General features: G+C 38.8%; 1 protein-coding gene across 1 annotated transcript; it reads right to left on the reverse strand.

The window, feature by feature from the left end:
• Positions 1–6,721: 6,721 nt before the first annotated feature.
• LOC110450384 lies at positions 6,722–15,992 on the reverse strand. The gene is made up of 2 exons (XM_021497870.1): positions 15,801–15,992; positions 6,722–7,712 (listed from the first exon to the last, which is right to left on the reverse strand). The coding sequence occupies exons 1-2, from the start codon at positions 15,819–15,821 to the stop codon at positions 6,819–6,821; spliced, it is 915 nt and encodes a 304-aa protein (XP_021353545.1). The 5' UTR covers positions 15,822–15,992; the 3' UTR covers positions 6,722–6,818.
• Positions 15,993–17,044: the final 1,052 nt, after the last annotated feature.

The following is a 17,044-nucleotide window of genomic DNA, read 5'->3' on the forward strand; positions in this document are numbered from 1 at the left end:
CTCCAAGTACTCTATTCGCTTTGTTTACTGCGGCTTGTATATGACTTTTGAAATTTAACTTGTTGTCTACAATTATTCCTAGGTCTTTCCCCTTAACTTCCTCCTTCAGCTTTACTGTGCTCCTTATACAGTCCATATCCTTGTAAAGGTGTAGACCATTTGGATTTTTATCCTTTCCCAAATATAGTGCTTTACATTTATCTGGGTGAAACTTTAGTAGCCACGTGTCCGACCATTGTTGCAGATTGTCAAGGTCCTTTTGTAAATCTCCCTGTTCTCTGGTATCCTTGTACAATTTGGTGTCATCTGCAAATAGCAGGGTCTTCGAATCATTTACTACATCGGGCAGGTCATTGATATACAGTACAAACAGTGATGGTCCCAGCACGCTGCCCTGTGGTATTCCACTTGTGACATGTTTCCACTCGAACGCTTTCATAAAGTCCATATATACTACATCAATGCTACCTCCATCATCAATGACTTTAGTCCAGTCGTCTACAGTTTTGAGTAGTTGAAAAACTGTTGATCTTCCCTTTACAAATCCAAATTGCTGAGTACTAAGAAGGTTGTTGTTTGTAAGGTGTTCCATATTCCTTTCCCTCACAATTTTTTCCAATAGTTTGCATATGATACTAGTTAGACTAACCGGTCTGTAATTTCCTGCATAACACTTGTCCCCTTTCTTGAAAATGGCAGTGATCCTCCCCTCTTTCCATACTGACGGTACATGGCCTGTACTTAATGATTGGTTGAATAATATCGTAAGTGGTTTAGTTATTACAGTTTCTAGTTCCTTCAGTATTTTTGGATGAATGCTATCTGGACCTTGAGATTTGTTGGTGTTTAGACCTTTTATGAGTTTAGAAAGTTCTTCCTCGTTGACCTCCTTGTTCAGAAATTGTTGATTTATATTTTTGATTGGTAGTTGTGGTATATCCCCTTCCGGTTCCTTCGTAAATACGCTGCTGAAGAAGTTGGCCAATACGTTAGCCTTTTCACCATCACTTTTGGCAGTGTGTACCACTTTGTCGTTTTCCTTTACATGTAATTCGGATATTCCTGTCCTGGTTTTTGTTTTAGAATTAGCATATTTCCAAAATTTCTTGGGGTTGGTTTTACATCTTTACCGATATTTTGTTCCAGTTGTTTTTTCGCTTTTCTAACCAAGTTCTTTACTTTGTTTCTTGCCTTGACATATTCTGCATGTTTGTTTTGATCCTTTGTTTCCATGAATCTCTCCCAGCATCGGTGTTTTTTCTTAACCGCTTCCAATGTCTTGACATCTAATGATTGTTTGTGTTTTAAAGATGACAAGTATAATAACACTTTTAAAAATAATTGGAAAAAATGACAAAAGTTAATTAATATCTCCTGAATCTTCAATTTGCTGAACTTTATTTTAAGAATACTGTTTACAGTTTTAATATGTAATATTATTGGACACTAGTATATGAGTTGTTTTGTTTCCTATCTATAAGACATCAAAATATTTTGTTTAGCTATTACTATACATATATTGACATTTGCAGCTGACAACACATGCTCTTTATTCCCTCCTGTTTTCATATGCTAGTCATACATATAGATATACAGATATTTACTACTGATTGTCAGACATCTCTCTCTCCGTCTCTGTCTCTCTCTGTCTCTGTCTCTCTCTCTCTCTCTCTCTCTCTCTCTGTTTTGTCCTTGTTGTTTTTTCATCCCCTGTCTATTTTTCTTTTTATTAACCTTTCCTTTTCTGCTTTCCTCATACAAATGCATTGTAAATGTAAACATTGGAAAAATGTATTAAAATGACAATCGATAATTGTGTGTGTGAAAGTGGAAGCGGGTTAGTGTGTGTGAGATTTTCAGCTAATACAAATGTACTTTGCATTGTATGTAAAAAAAATCTGAAAAATACAAAAAATACAAAAACAAACAAAATTAAGCTTACGTATATCACAAATTTATCAAAATATTTTCTCAGAGATTCAAGGCCCACTTAATGGTGTCGGTCGTGTGGCGTATTATTACTAACGTGGTCCTCTAATAGGTTCGAAACCGGATACGGAGTCTCAAGTCTCCTGTCATCCTCAATATTGCACGGCAATGCCAAATACATCTGTTTGTCCTTTGCGTACCGAAACATGTGGTCATAATAATGACATTGTATACATACTGCAAAGCGTAGCTCCGGTTTATATATATAAATACACCACACTGGTGGACGAGGGCATCTACAGGCGTTCAAGCTATTCACGTGCACAAGACACTTCTTACCTAGGCAGTTTAGTTTTATAGCTCAACCTATGGAATTGGACATCTTGCAGACACGTGTAAGAGGTTGCATGTCCTAGATATGTTCCTGCATTAAAACTCACGCTGCAATGACGTAATCATGGTTGACAGTTATGTTATTGAACACTGCACTTGTTTTTCAATATTTCTATGTAAAACACTATAAACGATATGGATTCTGCTAGTTTCAAAACATTATATGGGTCTGCTGACACAAGGATATTTTTACAATCATTATTTTTTTTAAAGTATACTGGAACACATTTCTTAATTTTACAAAGATTCGTGAATGCTTATGTCGACATCCTAAAATATAGCCACGTGTACAAACCAATGACCGTATCAATTTCTCGGAAGAACACCTGATTTTTAAAAATCATAAGAAGATTTGGAGGTTCTTGTATACCGCTTTATCACAACATAGTCCGTAGGTCGTCTCAAAGCGGTTCACAAATTATTATCTGTGGTTATAGGGCCTTTGCTACCAGCCAACATCTTTATCAAAACCATGTGCATCATACAGCCAGTGCTGCCATTTCGGCGCTCACAGCTCTCATTTAACAATTATATCACTGCCCGACCACGTACTCATTTACAGCTGAGTAGACTGAACAATCGAAGTAAAGTGTCTTGTTCAAAGATACAACACAGTGCCGTGCTATGACTCGAACTCGCAACTCTTCGGTCACAAGCCCGGCGTCCAACCACTAAACTATCGTGCCTCCTATCTTGACTAGATATTAGGTCAACTGCAACACCTAAACACCGTACTAGTGGAAAGCATTGGTATTCTTTTTGAGAAATTGAAAAGTTCATGATTGCAGAATAAACATCATCACCCCTATCGGACAGCTTAATAGTAAGACGTGTCTGTTGGTTATTTTGTATGAAAAAAAATGAAGTAAGAAGTTGATACAGTAAAGTCATTAATTTCAAATTTGGGACGGTATATACTATCAATAAGGTCAATCAAGCTCTTGTTACTTAAGGGGCTGACAGTTTTGAAAGCGACCATGAAGGACTTCACAAAGTTTTTGCTACTACTCCTGACATGCCCATTAATATAGTTAGCCTCACACGAAAGCCAAAAAAAGGACGCAAGGAGACGAGCTCATTTCTTTTCGCAACGGAAATGCCAACAGGCAATCATAATTCTGGCGACTTTAACCTCGGTTTATCATCTTGACATTCTCGTTTTTGACATAGTGTTGTCGTTTAGTAGTCTATGAAATAAACTTACGGGGTCGCGTACTATGCTTTAACTTTGCAACTATATGTACTTTTTGAAAAAGTTGTGTAAAGAAGCAAAACATCACTATTTTTTATCAGTATTCGGAATTTTTATAAACATTCAAGTAACACAAAACGAACTCGGCAGAGAGTTTCATGCCAAACTGCGACCCTGTGGCTTTGGACGGACGACATGATTCATATAGAGTAAATGTTTGTATTGAAACACGACGCTGTAGTCGCCTAAGGACACGGGATGATGTCGTTATCAATGGCACCTTTAGTGCTGGAGAGAGGCGATACGACAGCCGATCAGAAATAAATCATTATCTTATAGTAAATTAACGCTGTATAATGTACACTAAGTTGCATATATCACCCTTCTGTGTGTAACTTCCTCAACAGAAATATTTAACACTATATTCGTATGGTTAATTACGTGGATATTGATGGTGAAACGAGTTTGTGATGCTGATCTTGCTATATGTTGCAGTAATCGACTTTCCCTTTTTCACACTCCATAGGCGTTGACGGCTGTTGTAAAATGCCGAATCGGGTTGTTTTTGATTGAATTGAATGACATGGCATAATGTATCTCTACTTCGAACGACAAACTCGATTTTAGTCAAATCGACGTCGTTCTTAAAATTGCTGCAAGTCTGCAGATTGGCAGGGGGGAACCTTACCGATTTTTAATTGAATTGTTCAATTGTTTATAATTAGACAAATAATAAAAGCATGAGTGATGGAATGTGATGCCAAAATACTTGCCACGGTTGAAATCATACTGTTTTGGGTCATGTACTATGCCTTCAACCCTGGCAGCATAATACAACACTGTCATAAATATTGATAAATATGCCTCTTTGTTGACTGTTTATGCAAGCATAATTATCACATCTGGAGTAATGCGTTGGAAGATGAAGTAAAACAATACAAACTGACATTATCTGATATATTTATACCATCCACCAACATTCATCGAATGACACGAGCCAAATAACAATCACGCATACATTGATTAACAAACATTACCCGAACTTGGTGTTCAGTGCATAGGGAATGGAAGAAACATGTGCTGGGTAGTGAAAGAAAGGTAGTATGATGAAGTATAGAGCGTGGATATTTAGTAGTAGAGGTACGTGTGTGCTTGGTAGGCTTAAGACGTGTTATGGTGAAGGATATGGCATGTGTTGTGTAGTCGTAGAGGAGTGAACGGTGAAGTATAGGGCACGTGTTGTAAAGTGCCAGAGGGGTGAAATGGTGAAGTATAGACATGTGTTGTGTAGTGGTAAAGGAGTGTAATGGTTAAATATAGAGATGTGTTGTGTAGTGGTAGAGGATTTTAATGATAAAGTATAGGGCACGTGATATTTAGTGGTAGAGGATTCTAATGGTGAATTATAGACATGTGTTGTGCAGTGGTAAAGGAGTGAATGGTGAAGTATAGGGCACGTGATATATAGAGGTAGAGGAGTGAATAGTGAAGTATAGACGTGTGTTGTGTAGTGGTACAGGAGTGAATGGTGAAGCAAAGACGTGTCTTGTGTAGTGGTAGAGGAGTGAATGGGGAAGTATAGGGCACGTGATATATAGTGGTAGAGGAGTGAATAGTGAAGTATAGACGTGTGTTGTGTAGTGGTACAGGAGTGAATGGTGAAGCAAAGACGTGTCTTGTGTAGTGGTAGAGGAGTGAATGGTGAAGTATAGGGCACGTGATATATAGTGGTAGAGCAGTGAATAGTGAAGTATAGGGACGTGAAATATAGTGGTAGAGCAGTGAATGGTGAAGTATAGACGTGTGTTGTATAGTGGTAGAGGATTTTAATAGTGAAGTATAGACATGTGTTGTGTAGTGGTAAAGGAGTGAATGGTGAATTATAGACGTGTGTTGTGTAGTGGTAGAGGATATTAATGGTGAAATATAGACATGTGTTGTGTAGTGGTAAAGGAGTGTAATGGTTAAATATAGAGATGTGTTGTGTAGTGGTAGAGGATTTTAATGATGAAGTATAGGGCACGTGATATATAGAGGTAGAGGATTATAATGGTGAAGTATAGACATGTGTTGTGCAGTGGTAAAGGAGTGAATGGTGAAGTATAGGGCACGTGATTTATAGTGGTAGAGGAGTGAATAGTGAAGTATAGACATGTGTTGTGTAGTGGTAAAGGAGTGAATGGTGAAGTATAGACGTGTGTTGTGAAGTGGTAAAGGAATAAATGGTGAATTATAGACGTGTGTTGTGTAGTGGTAAAGGAGTGAATGGTGAAGTATAGGGCACGTGATATATAGTGGTAGAGGAGTGAATAGTGAAGTATAGACATGTGTTGTGTAGTGGTAAAGGAGTGAATGGTGAATTATAGACGTGTGTTGTGTAGTGGTAAAGGAGTGAATGGTGAAGTATAGGGCACGTGATATATAGTGGTAGAGGAGTGAATAGTGAAGTATAGACATGTGTTGTGTAGTGGTAAAGGAGTGAATGGTGAATTATAGACGTGTGTTGTGTAGTGGTAAAGGAGTGAATGGTGAAGTATAGGGCACGTGATATATAGTGGTAGAGGAGTGAATAGTGAAGTATAGACATGTGTTGTGTAGTGGTAAAGGAGTGAATGGTGAATTATAGACGTGTGTTGTGTAGTGGTAAAGGAGTGAATGGTGAAGTATAGGGCACGTGATATATAGTGGTAGAGGAGTGAATAGTGAAGTATAGACATGTGTTGTGTAGTGGTAAAGGAGTGAATGGTGAATTATAGACGTGTGTTGTGTAGTGGTAAAGGAGTGAATGGTGAAGTATAGGGCACGTGATATATAGTGGTAGAGGAGTGAATAGTGAAGTATAGACATGTGTTGTGTAGTGGTAAAGGAGTGAATGGTGAATTATAGACGTGTGTTGTGTAGTGGTAAAGGAGTGAATGGTGAAGTATAGGGCACGTGATATATAGTGGTAGAGGAGTGAATAGTGAAGTATAGACATGTGTTGTGTAGTGGTAAAGGAGTGAATGGTGAATTATAGACGTGTGTTGTGGTGTGGTAAAGGAGTGAATGGTGAAGTATAGGGCACGTCATATATAGTGGTAGAGGAGTTAATAGTGAAGTATAGACATGTGTTGTGTAGTGGTAAAGGAGTGAATGGTGAATTATAGACGTGTGTTGTGTAGTGGTAAAGGAGTGAATGGTGAAGTATAGGGCACGTCATATATAGTGGTAGAGGAGTGAATAGTGAAGTATAGACATGTGTTGTGTAGTGGTAGAGGAGTGAATGGTGAAGTATAGACGTGTGTTGTATAGTAGTAGAGGATTTTTATGGTGAAGTATAGACATGTGTTGTGTAGTGGTAAAGGAGTGAATGGTGAAGTATAGGGCCGTGATATATAGTAGTGGAGGAGTGTAATGGTGAAGTATAGACATGTGTTTTGTAGTGGTAAAGGAGTGAATGGTGAATTATAGACGTGTGTTGTGTAGTGGTAAAGGAGTGAATGGTGAAGTATAGGGCACGTGATATATAGTGGTAGAGGAGTGAATAGTAAAGTATAGGGCCGTGATATATAGTGGTAGAGGAGTGAATAGTGAAGTATAGACATGTGTTGTGTAGTGGAAAAGGAGTGAATGGTGAATTATAGACATGTGTTGTGTAGTGGTAGAGGAGTAAATGGTGAAGTAAAGACGTGTGTTGTATAGTGGTAGAGGATTTTAATGGTGAAGTATAGACATGCGTTGTGTAGTGGTAAATGAGTGAATGGTGAAGTATAGGGCCGTGGTATATAGTAGTAGAGGAGTGTAATGGTGAAGTATAGACATGTGTTGTGTAGTGGCAAAGGAGTGAATGTCGAATTATAGACGTGTGTTGTGTAGTGGTAAAGGAATGAATGGTGAAGTATAGGGCACGAGATATATAGTGGTAGAGCAGTGAATGTTGAAGTATAGGGACGTGATATATAGTGGTAGTGGAGTGAATGGTGAAGTATAGACTTGTGTTGTATAGTGGAAAAGGAGTGAATGGTGAATTATAGACATGTGTTGTGTAGTGGTAGAGGAGTGAATGGTGAAGTATAGGGCACGTGATATACAGTGGTAGAGAAGTGAATGGTGAAGTATAGACGTGTGTTGTATAGTGGTAGAGGATTTTAATGGTGAAGTATAGACATGCGTTGTGTAGTGGTAAAGGAGTGAATGGTGAAGTATAGGGCCGTGATATATAGTAGTAGAGGAGTGTAATGGTGAAGTATAGACATGTGTTGTGCAGTGGCAAGGGAGTGAATGGTGAAATATAGACGTGTGTTGTGTAGTGGTAAAGGAGTGAATGGTGTAGTAAAAGGCACGAGATATATAGTGGTAGAGCAGTGAATGGTGAAGTATAGGGACGTGATATATTGTGGTAGAGGAGTGAATGGTGAAGTATAGACTTGTGTTGTATAGTGGGAGAGGATTTTAATGGTGAAGTATAGGGTACGTGATATATATATATAGTAGTGGAGGAGTGTAATGGTGAAGTATAGGACACGTGATATATAGAGGTAGAGGAGTGTAATGATGAAGTATAGGACACGTGATATATAGGGGTAGAGCAGTGAATGGTGAAGTATAGGCCCCCGATATATTGTGGTAGAGGAGTCAATGGTGAAGTATAGACGTGTGTTGTGTAGTTGTAAAGGATTGAATGGTGAAGGATAGGGCACGTGATATAATATAGTGGTAGAGGAGCAAATAGTGAAGTATAGACGTGTGTTGTGTAGTTGTAAAGGATTGAATGGTGAAGGATAGGGCACGTGATATATAGAGGTAGAGGAGTGTAATGATGAAGAATAGGGCACGTGCTGTATAGTGGTAGAGCAGTGAATGGTGAAGTATAGACGTGTGTTGTGTAGTGGTAAAGGATTGAATGGTGAAGTATAGGGCACGTGATATATAGTGGTAGAGGAGTAAATAGTGAAGTATAGACATGTGTTGCGTAATGGTAAAGGAATGAATTGTGAAGAATAGACGTGTGTTGTGTAGTGGTAGAGGAGTGAATGGTGAAGTATAGGGCACGTGATGTATAGTGGTAGAGCAGTGAATTGTGAAGTATAGGGACGTGATATATAGTGGTAGAGGAGTGAATAGTGAAGTATAGACTTGTGTTGTATAGTGGTAGAGGAATGAATGGTGAAGTATAGACTTGTGTTGTATAGTGGTAGAGGATTTTAATGGGGAAGTATAGACATGTGTTGTGGAGTGGTAAAGGAGTGAATGGTTAAGTATAGGGCCGTGATATATAGTGGTAGAGGAGTAAATAGTGAAGTATTGAATGGTGAAGTATAGGGTACGTGATAAAAAGTGGTAGAGGAGTGAATGGGGAAGGATAGGGCACGTGATATATAGTGGGAGAGGAGTGAATAGTGAAGTATAGACCTGTGTTGTGTAGTGGTAAAGGAGTTAATGGTGAATTATAGACGTTTGTTGTGTATTGGTAAAGGATTTAATTGTGAAGTATAGGGCACGTGATGTATATATAGTGGTAGAGGAGTGAATAGAGAAGTATAGACATGTGTTGTGTAGTGAAGTATAGGGCACGAGATATATAGTGGTAGAGCAGTGAATTGTGAAGTATAGGGACGTGATATATAGTGGGAGAGGAGTGAATAGTGAAGTATAGACGTGTGTTGTGTAGTGGTAGAGGAGTAAATGGTGAAGTAAAGACGTGTGTTGTATAGTGGTAGAGGAATGAATGGTGCAGTATAGACTTGTGTTGTATAGTGGTTGTTGTGTAGTGGAAAAGGAGTGAATGGTGAATTATAGACATGTGTTGTGTAGTGGTAAAGGATTGAATGGTGAAGTATAGGGCACGTGATAAAAAGTGGTAGAGGAGTGAATGGTGAAGTATAGGGCACGTGATATATAGTAATAGAGGAGTGAAATGGTGAAGCATAGAAATGTGTTATGTAGTTTTAAAGGAGTGTAATAGTGAAGTATAGGGCACGTGATATATAGTGGTAGCAGGAGTAAAATGTAGAAGTATAGGGCACGTGAAGTATAATGGTAGTGTAGTGTAATGGTTAAGTATAGAGCACGTGATATATATTGGTGAAGAAGTGAAATTTTGCAGTATAGACATCTCTTTTGAAGTGGTATATATTTAGATGAGTGTAATTGTGAAGTATAGACATGTGTTGTGTAGTGGTAAAGGAGTGAATGGTGAAGTATAGACGTGTGTTGTGTAGTGGTGGAGGAGTGAAATGGTGAAGTATAGGGCACGTGATATATAGTAGTGGAGGAGTATAATGGTAGAGTACAGGGCACGTGATATATAGTGGTGGAGGAGCGAAATGGTGAAGTACAGGACACGTGATATATAGTGGTTGAGAAGTGAATAGTGAAGTATAGGGCACGTGATATATAGTGGTGGAGGAGCGAAATGGTGAAGTACAGGACATGTGATATATAGTGGTTGAGAAATGTAATGGTGAAGTATAGGGTACGTGATATATAGTGGTAAAGGAGTGAATGGTGAAATATAGGGCACGTGATGTATAGTGGTAGAGGAGTGTAATGATGAAGTATAGGACACGTGATATATAGTGGTGGAGGAGTGAATAGTGAAGTATAGGGCACATGATATATAGAGGTGGAGGAATGTAATGGTGAAGTATAGGACACGTGATATATAGGGGTAGAGGAGGAAATAGTGAAGTATAGACATGTGTTGTGTAGTGGTAAAGGAGTGAATAGTGAAATATAGGGCACGTGATGTATAGTGGTTGAATTATAGACGTGTGTTGTGTAGTGGTAAAGGAGTGAATAGTGAAGTATAGGGCACGTGATATATAGTGGTGGAGGAATGTAATGGTGAAGTATAGGACACGTGATTAGAGGAGTGAATGGTGAAGTATAGGGCACGTGATATATAGTGGTAGAGGAGTGAATGGTGAAGTATAGACTTGTGTTGTATAGTGGTCGAGGAATTTAATGGTGAAGTATAGACATGTGTTGTTTTGTGGTAAAGGAGTGAATGGTGAAGTATAGGGCCGTGATATATAGTAGTGGAGGTGTCATGGTGAAGTATAGGGCACGTGATATATAGTGGTAGAGGAGTGTAATGTTGAAGAATAGGGCACGTGATATATAGTCGTAAAGGAGTGTAATGGTGAAGCATAGAACACGTGATAAATAGTGGTAGAGGAGTGTAATGATGAAGTGTAGACGTGTGTTGTGTAGTGGTAAAGGAGTGAATGGTGAAGTATAGGGCACGTGATGTATAGTGGTAGAGGAGTGTAATGATGAAGTATAGGGCACGGGATAAATAGTGGTAGAGGAGTGAATGTTGAAGTATAGGACACGTGATATATAGTGATAGAGGAGTGAAATGGTGAAGCATATAAATATAATTGTAGTGGTAAAGGAGTGTAATGGTGAAATATAGGACACGTGATATATAGTGGTAGAGAAGTGTAAAAATGAAGTATAGGGCACGTGATATATAGTAATAGAGGAGTGAAATGGTGAAGCATAGAAATGTGTTATGTAGTTGTAAAGGAGTGTCATGGTGAAGTATAGGGCACGTGATGTATAGTGGTAGAGGAGTGTAATGATGAAGTATAGGACACGTGATATATAGTGGTGGAGGAGTGAATAGTGAAGTATAGGGCACGTGATATATAGTGGTAGAGGAATGTAATGGTGAAGTATAGGACACGTGGTATATAGGGGTAGAGGAGTAAATAGTGAAGTATAGACATGTGTTGTGTAATGGTAAAGGAGTGAATAGTGAAGAATAGACGTGTGTTGTGTAGTGGTAAAGGAGTGAATGGTGAAGTATAGGGCACGTGATGTATAGTGGTAGAGCAGTGAATTGTTAAGTATAGGGACGTGATATATAGTGGTAGAGGAGTAAATGGTGAAGTGAAGACTTGTGTTGTATAGTGGTAGAGGAATTTAATGGTGAAGTATAGACATGTGTTGTGTAGTGGTAAAGGAGTGAATGGTGAAGTATAGGGCCGTGATATATAGTAGTAAAGGAGTGTAGTGGTGAAGTATAGGACACGTGATATATAGTGGTAGAGGAGTGTAATGATGAAGTATAGGGCACGGGATAAATAGTGGTAGAGGAGTGAATGTTGAAGTATAGGACACGTGATATATAGTGATAGAGAAGGGAAATGGTGAAGCATAGAAATATAATTGTAGTGGTAAAGGAGTGTAATGGTGAAGTATAGGGCACGTGATATATAGTGGTAGAGGAGTGTAATAATGAAGTATAGGGCACGTGATATATAGTAATAGAGGAGTGAAATGGTGAAGCATAGAAATGTGTTATATAGTTTTAAAGGAGTGTAATGGTAAAGTATAGGGCACGTGATATATAGTGGTGGAGGAGCGAAATGGTGAAGTACAGGGCACGTGATATAAAGTGGTTGAGAAGTGTAATGGTGAAGTATAGGGTACGTGATATATAGTGGTAAAGAAGTGAATGGTGAAATATAGGGCACGTGATATATAGTGTGATATATAGTAGTGGAGGAGTGTAATGGTGAAGTATAGGGCACGTGATAAATAGTGGTAGAGGAGTGTAATGATGAAGAATTATAGGGCACGTGATATATAGTAATAGAGGAGTGAAATGGTGAAGCATAGAAATGTGTTATATAGTTTTAAAGGAGTGTAATGGTAAAGTATAGGGCACGTGATATATAGTGGTGGAGGAATGTAATGGTGAAGTATAGGACACGTGATATATAGAGGTAGAGGAGTGTAATGGTGAAGTATAGGACATGATATATTGTGGTGGAGGAGTAAAAGGGTGTTGTTTAGTGGTAGGGGAGTGTAATGATAAAGTATAGGACACGTGATATATAGTGGTGGAGGAGTGTAATGGTGAAGTATAGGGCACGTCATATATAGTGGGAGAGGAGTGTAATGATTAAGTATAGGACACGTGATATATTGTGGTTGAGGAGTAAATGGGTGTTGTGTAGTGTTAGGGGAGTGTAATGATGAAGTATAGGACACGTGATATATAGTGGTGGAGGAGTGAATAGTGAAGCATAGAAATGTGTTGTGTAGTGGTAAAGGAGTGAATGGTGAAGTATAGACATGTGTTGTGTAGTGGTAAAGGAGTGAATTGTGAAGTATAGACGTGTGTTGTGTAGTGGTGAGGAGTGAAATGGTGAAGTATAGGGCACGTGATATATAGTGATAGAGGAGTGAAATGGTGAACCATAGACATGTAATTGTAGTGGTAAAGGAGTGCAATGGTGAAGTATAGGGCACGTGATTTATAGTGGTAGAGGAGGGTAATAATGAAGTATAGGGCACGTGATATATAGTGGTAGAGGAGTGTAATGATGAAGTATAGACGTGTGTTGTGTAGTGGTGAGGAGTGAAATGGTGAAGTATAGGGCACGTGATATATAGTGATAGAGGAGTGAAATGGTGAAGCATAGAAATGTGTTATGTAGTTGTAAAGGAGTGTCATGGTGAAGTATAGGGCACGTGATGTATAGTGGTAGAGCAGTGAATTGTGAAGTATAGGGACGTGATATATAGTGGTAGAGGAGTGAATGGTGAAGTATAGGGCACGTGATATATAGTAATAGAGGAGTGAAATGGTGAAGCATAGAAATGTGTTATGTTGTTGTAAAGGAGTGTAATGATGAAGTATAGGGCACGTGATAAATAGTGGTAGAAGGAGTAAAATGTAGAAGTATAGTGCACGTGATATATAATGGTAGTGGAGTGTAATGGTTAAGTATAGAGCACGTGATATATATTGGTGAAGAAATGAAATTTTGTAGTATAGACATCTCTTTTGAAGTGGTACATATTTAGATGAGTGTAATTGTGAAGTATAGACAAGTGTTGTGTAGTGGTAAAGGAGTGAATGGTGAAGTATAGACGTGTGTTGTGTAGTGGTGAGGAGTGAAATGGTGAAGTATAGGGCACGTGATATATAGTGGTGGAGGAGCGAAATGGTGAAATATAGGGTACGTGATATATAGTGGTAAAGGAGTGTATGGTGAAATATAGGGCACGTGATATATAGTGGTAGAGGAGTGTAATAATGAAGAATAGGGCACGTGATAAATAGTGGTAGAGGAGTGTAATGATGAAGTATAGGGCACGTGATAAATAGTGGTAGAGGAGTGTAATGATGAAGTATAGGACACGTGATATATAGTGGTGGAGGATTGAATAGTGAAGTATAGTGCACGTGATATATAGTGGTGGAGGAATGTAATGGTGAAGTATAGGACAAGTGATATATAGGGGTAGAGGAGTGTAATGGTGAAGTATAGGACATGATATGTTGTGGTGGAGGAGTAAATGGGTGTTGTGTAGTGGTAGGGGAGTGTAATGATAAAGTATAGGACACGTGATATATAGTGGTGGATGAGTGTAATGGTGAAGTATAGGGCACGTAATATATAGTGGTAGAGGAGTGTAATGATGAAGTATAGGACACGTGATATATTGTGGTGGAGGAGTAAATGGGTGTTGTGTAGTGGTAGGGGAGTGTAATCATAAAGTATAGGACACGTGATATATAGTGGTAGAGGAGTGAATAGTGAAGTATAGACCTGTGTTTTGTAGTGGTAAAGGGGTGAATGGTGAATTATAGACATGTGTTGTGGAGTGGGAGAGGATTGAACGGGGAATTATAGACGTGTGTTTGATATATAGTGGTGGAGGAGTGAAATAGTGAAGTACAGGACACGTGATATATAGTTATAGTGGTAGAGGAATGAATGGTGAAGTATAGACATGTGTTCTGTAGTGGTAAAGGAGTAAATGGGGGCGTATAGGGCACGTGATATATAGTAGTAAAGGAGTGTAATGGTGAAGTATAGGACACGTGATATATTGACGTGTGCTGTGTAGTGGTAAAGGAGCGAATAGTGAAGTATAGACATATGTTGTGTAGTGGAAAAGGAGTGAATGGTGAAATATAGGGCACGTGATATATAGGGGTAGAGGAGTCAATAGTGAAGTATAGACTAGGACACGTGATATATAGTGATAGAGGAGTGAAATGGTGAAGAATAGAAATGTAATTGTAGTGGTAAAGGAGTGTAATGGTTGTGTTGTGTAGTGGTAAAGGAGTGAATGGTGAATTATAGACGTGTGCTGTGTAGTGGTAAAGGAGTAAATGGTGGAGTATAGGGCACGTGATATATAGTGGTAGTGGAGTGAATAGTGAAGTATAGACATGTGTTTTGTAGTGGTAAAGGAGTGAATGGTGAATTATAGACGTGTTCTGTGTAGTGGTAAAGGAGTAAATGGTGGAGTATAGGGCACGTGATATATAGTGGTAGAGGAGTGAATAGTGAAGTATAGACATGTGTTGTGTAGTGGTAAAGGAGTGAATAGTGAAGAATACACGTGTGTTGTGTAGTGGTAGAGCAGTGAATGGTGAAGTATAGGGCACTTTATGTATAGTGGTAGAGCAGTGAATTGTGAAGTATAGGGACGTGATATATAGTGGTAGAGGAGTGAATGGTGAAGTATAGACTTGTTTTGTATAGTGGTAGAGGATCTTAATGGTGAAGTATAGACATGTGTTGTGAAGTGGTAAAGGAGTGAATGGTGAAATATAGGGCCGTGATATATAGTAGTGAAGGAGTGTAATGGTGAAGTATAGGGCACGTGATATATAGTCGTAAAGGAGTGTAATGGTGAAGTATAGAACACGTGATATAAAGTGGTAGAGGAGTGTAATGATGAAGTATAAGGCACGTGATAAATAGTGGTAGAGGAGTGTAATGATGAAGTATAGACGTGTGTTGAGTAGTGGTAGAGGAGTGAATGGTGAAGTATAGGACACGTGATATATAGTGATAGAGGAGTGAAATGGTGAAGAATAGAAATGTAATTGTAGTGGTAAAGGAGTGTAATGGTGAAGTATAGGGCACGTGATCTATAGTAATAGAGGAGTGAAATGGTGAAGCATAGAAATGTGTTATGTAGTTGTAAAGGAGTGTAATGGTGAAGTATAGAACACGTGATATATAGTGGTAGAGGAGTGTAATGATGAAGTATAGGGCACGTGATAAATAGTGTTAGAGGAGTGTAATGGTGAAGTATAGACATGTGTTGTGTAGTGGCAAGGGAGTGAATGGTGAATTATAGACGTGTGTTGTGTAGTGGTAGAGCAGTGCATTGTGAAGTATAGGGACGTGATATATAGTGGTAGAGGAGTGAATGGTGAAGTATAGACTTGTGTTGTATAGTGGTAGAGGATTTTAATGGTGAAGTATAGACATGTGTTGTGTAGTGGTAAAGGAGTGAATGGTGAAGTATAGGGCCGTGATATATAGTAGTGGAGGAGTGTCATGGTGAAGTATAGGGCACGTGATATATAGTGGTAGAGGAGTTTAATGGTGAAGTATAGGGCACGTGATATATAGTGGTAGAGGAGTGTAATGATGAAGTATAAGGCACGTGATAAATAGTGGTAGAGGAGTGTAATGATGAATTATAGACGTGTGTTGTGTAGTGGTAGAGGAGTGAATGGTAAAGTATAGGGCACGTGATATATAGTAGTAAAGTAGTGGTAGAGGAGTGTAATGATGAAGTATAGACGTGTGTTGAGTAGTGGTAGAGGAGTGAATGGTGAAGTATAGGACACGTGATATATAGTGATAGAGGAGTGAAATGGTGAAGCATAGACATGTAATTGTAGTGGTAAAGGAGTGTAATGGTGAAGTATAGAACGAGTGATTTATAGTGGTGGAGGAATGTAATGGTGAAGTATAGGACACGTAATATATAGGGGTAGAGGAGTCTAATGGTGAAGTATAGGAAATGATATATTGTGGTGGAGGAGTAAATGGTTGTTGTGTAGTGGTAGGAGAGTGTAATGATGAAGTATAGAACATGTGATATATAGTGGTGGATTAGTGTAATGGTGAAGTATAGGGCACGTAATATATAGTGGTAGAGGAGTGTAATGATGAAGTATATGACATGTGATATATTGTGGTGGAGGAGTAAATGGGTGTTGTGTAGTGGTAGGGGAGTGTAATGATGAAGTATAGGACACGTGATATATAGTGGTGGAGGAGTGAATAGTGAAGTATAGACATGTGTTGTGTAGTGGTAAAGGAGTGAATGGTGAAGTAAAGGCGTGTGTTGTGTAGTGGTAAAGGAGTGAATGGTGAATTATAGACGTGTGTTGTGTAGTGGTAAAGGAATGAATGGGGAAGTATAGGGCACGTGATATATAGTGGTAGAGGAGTGAATAGTGAAGTATAGTCATGTGTTGTGTAGTGGTAAAGGAGTGAATGGTGAAGTATAGACGTGTGTTGTGTAGTGGTAGAGGAGTGAATGGTGAAGTACAGGGCACGTGATATATAGTGGTAGAGCAGTGAATTGTGAAGTATAGGGCCGTGATATATAGTGGTAGAGGAGTGAATGGTGAAGTATAGACGTGTGTTGTATAGTGGCAGAGGATTTTAATGGTGAAGTATAGACATGTGTTGTGCAGTGGTAAAGGAGTGAATGGTGATGTATAGGGCCGTGATATATAGTAGTGGAGGAGGGTAACGGTGAAGTATA

This window comes from Mizuhopecten yessoensis, unplaced genomic scaffold, assembly GCF_002113885.1.
Source record: "Mizuhopecten yessoensis strain PY_sf001 unplaced genomic scaffold, ASM211388v2 scaffold5193, whole genome shotgun sequence".
Lineage (NCBI taxonomy): Eukaryota > Metazoa > Mollusca > Bivalvia > Pectinida > Pectinidae > Mizuhopecten > Mizuhopecten yessoensis.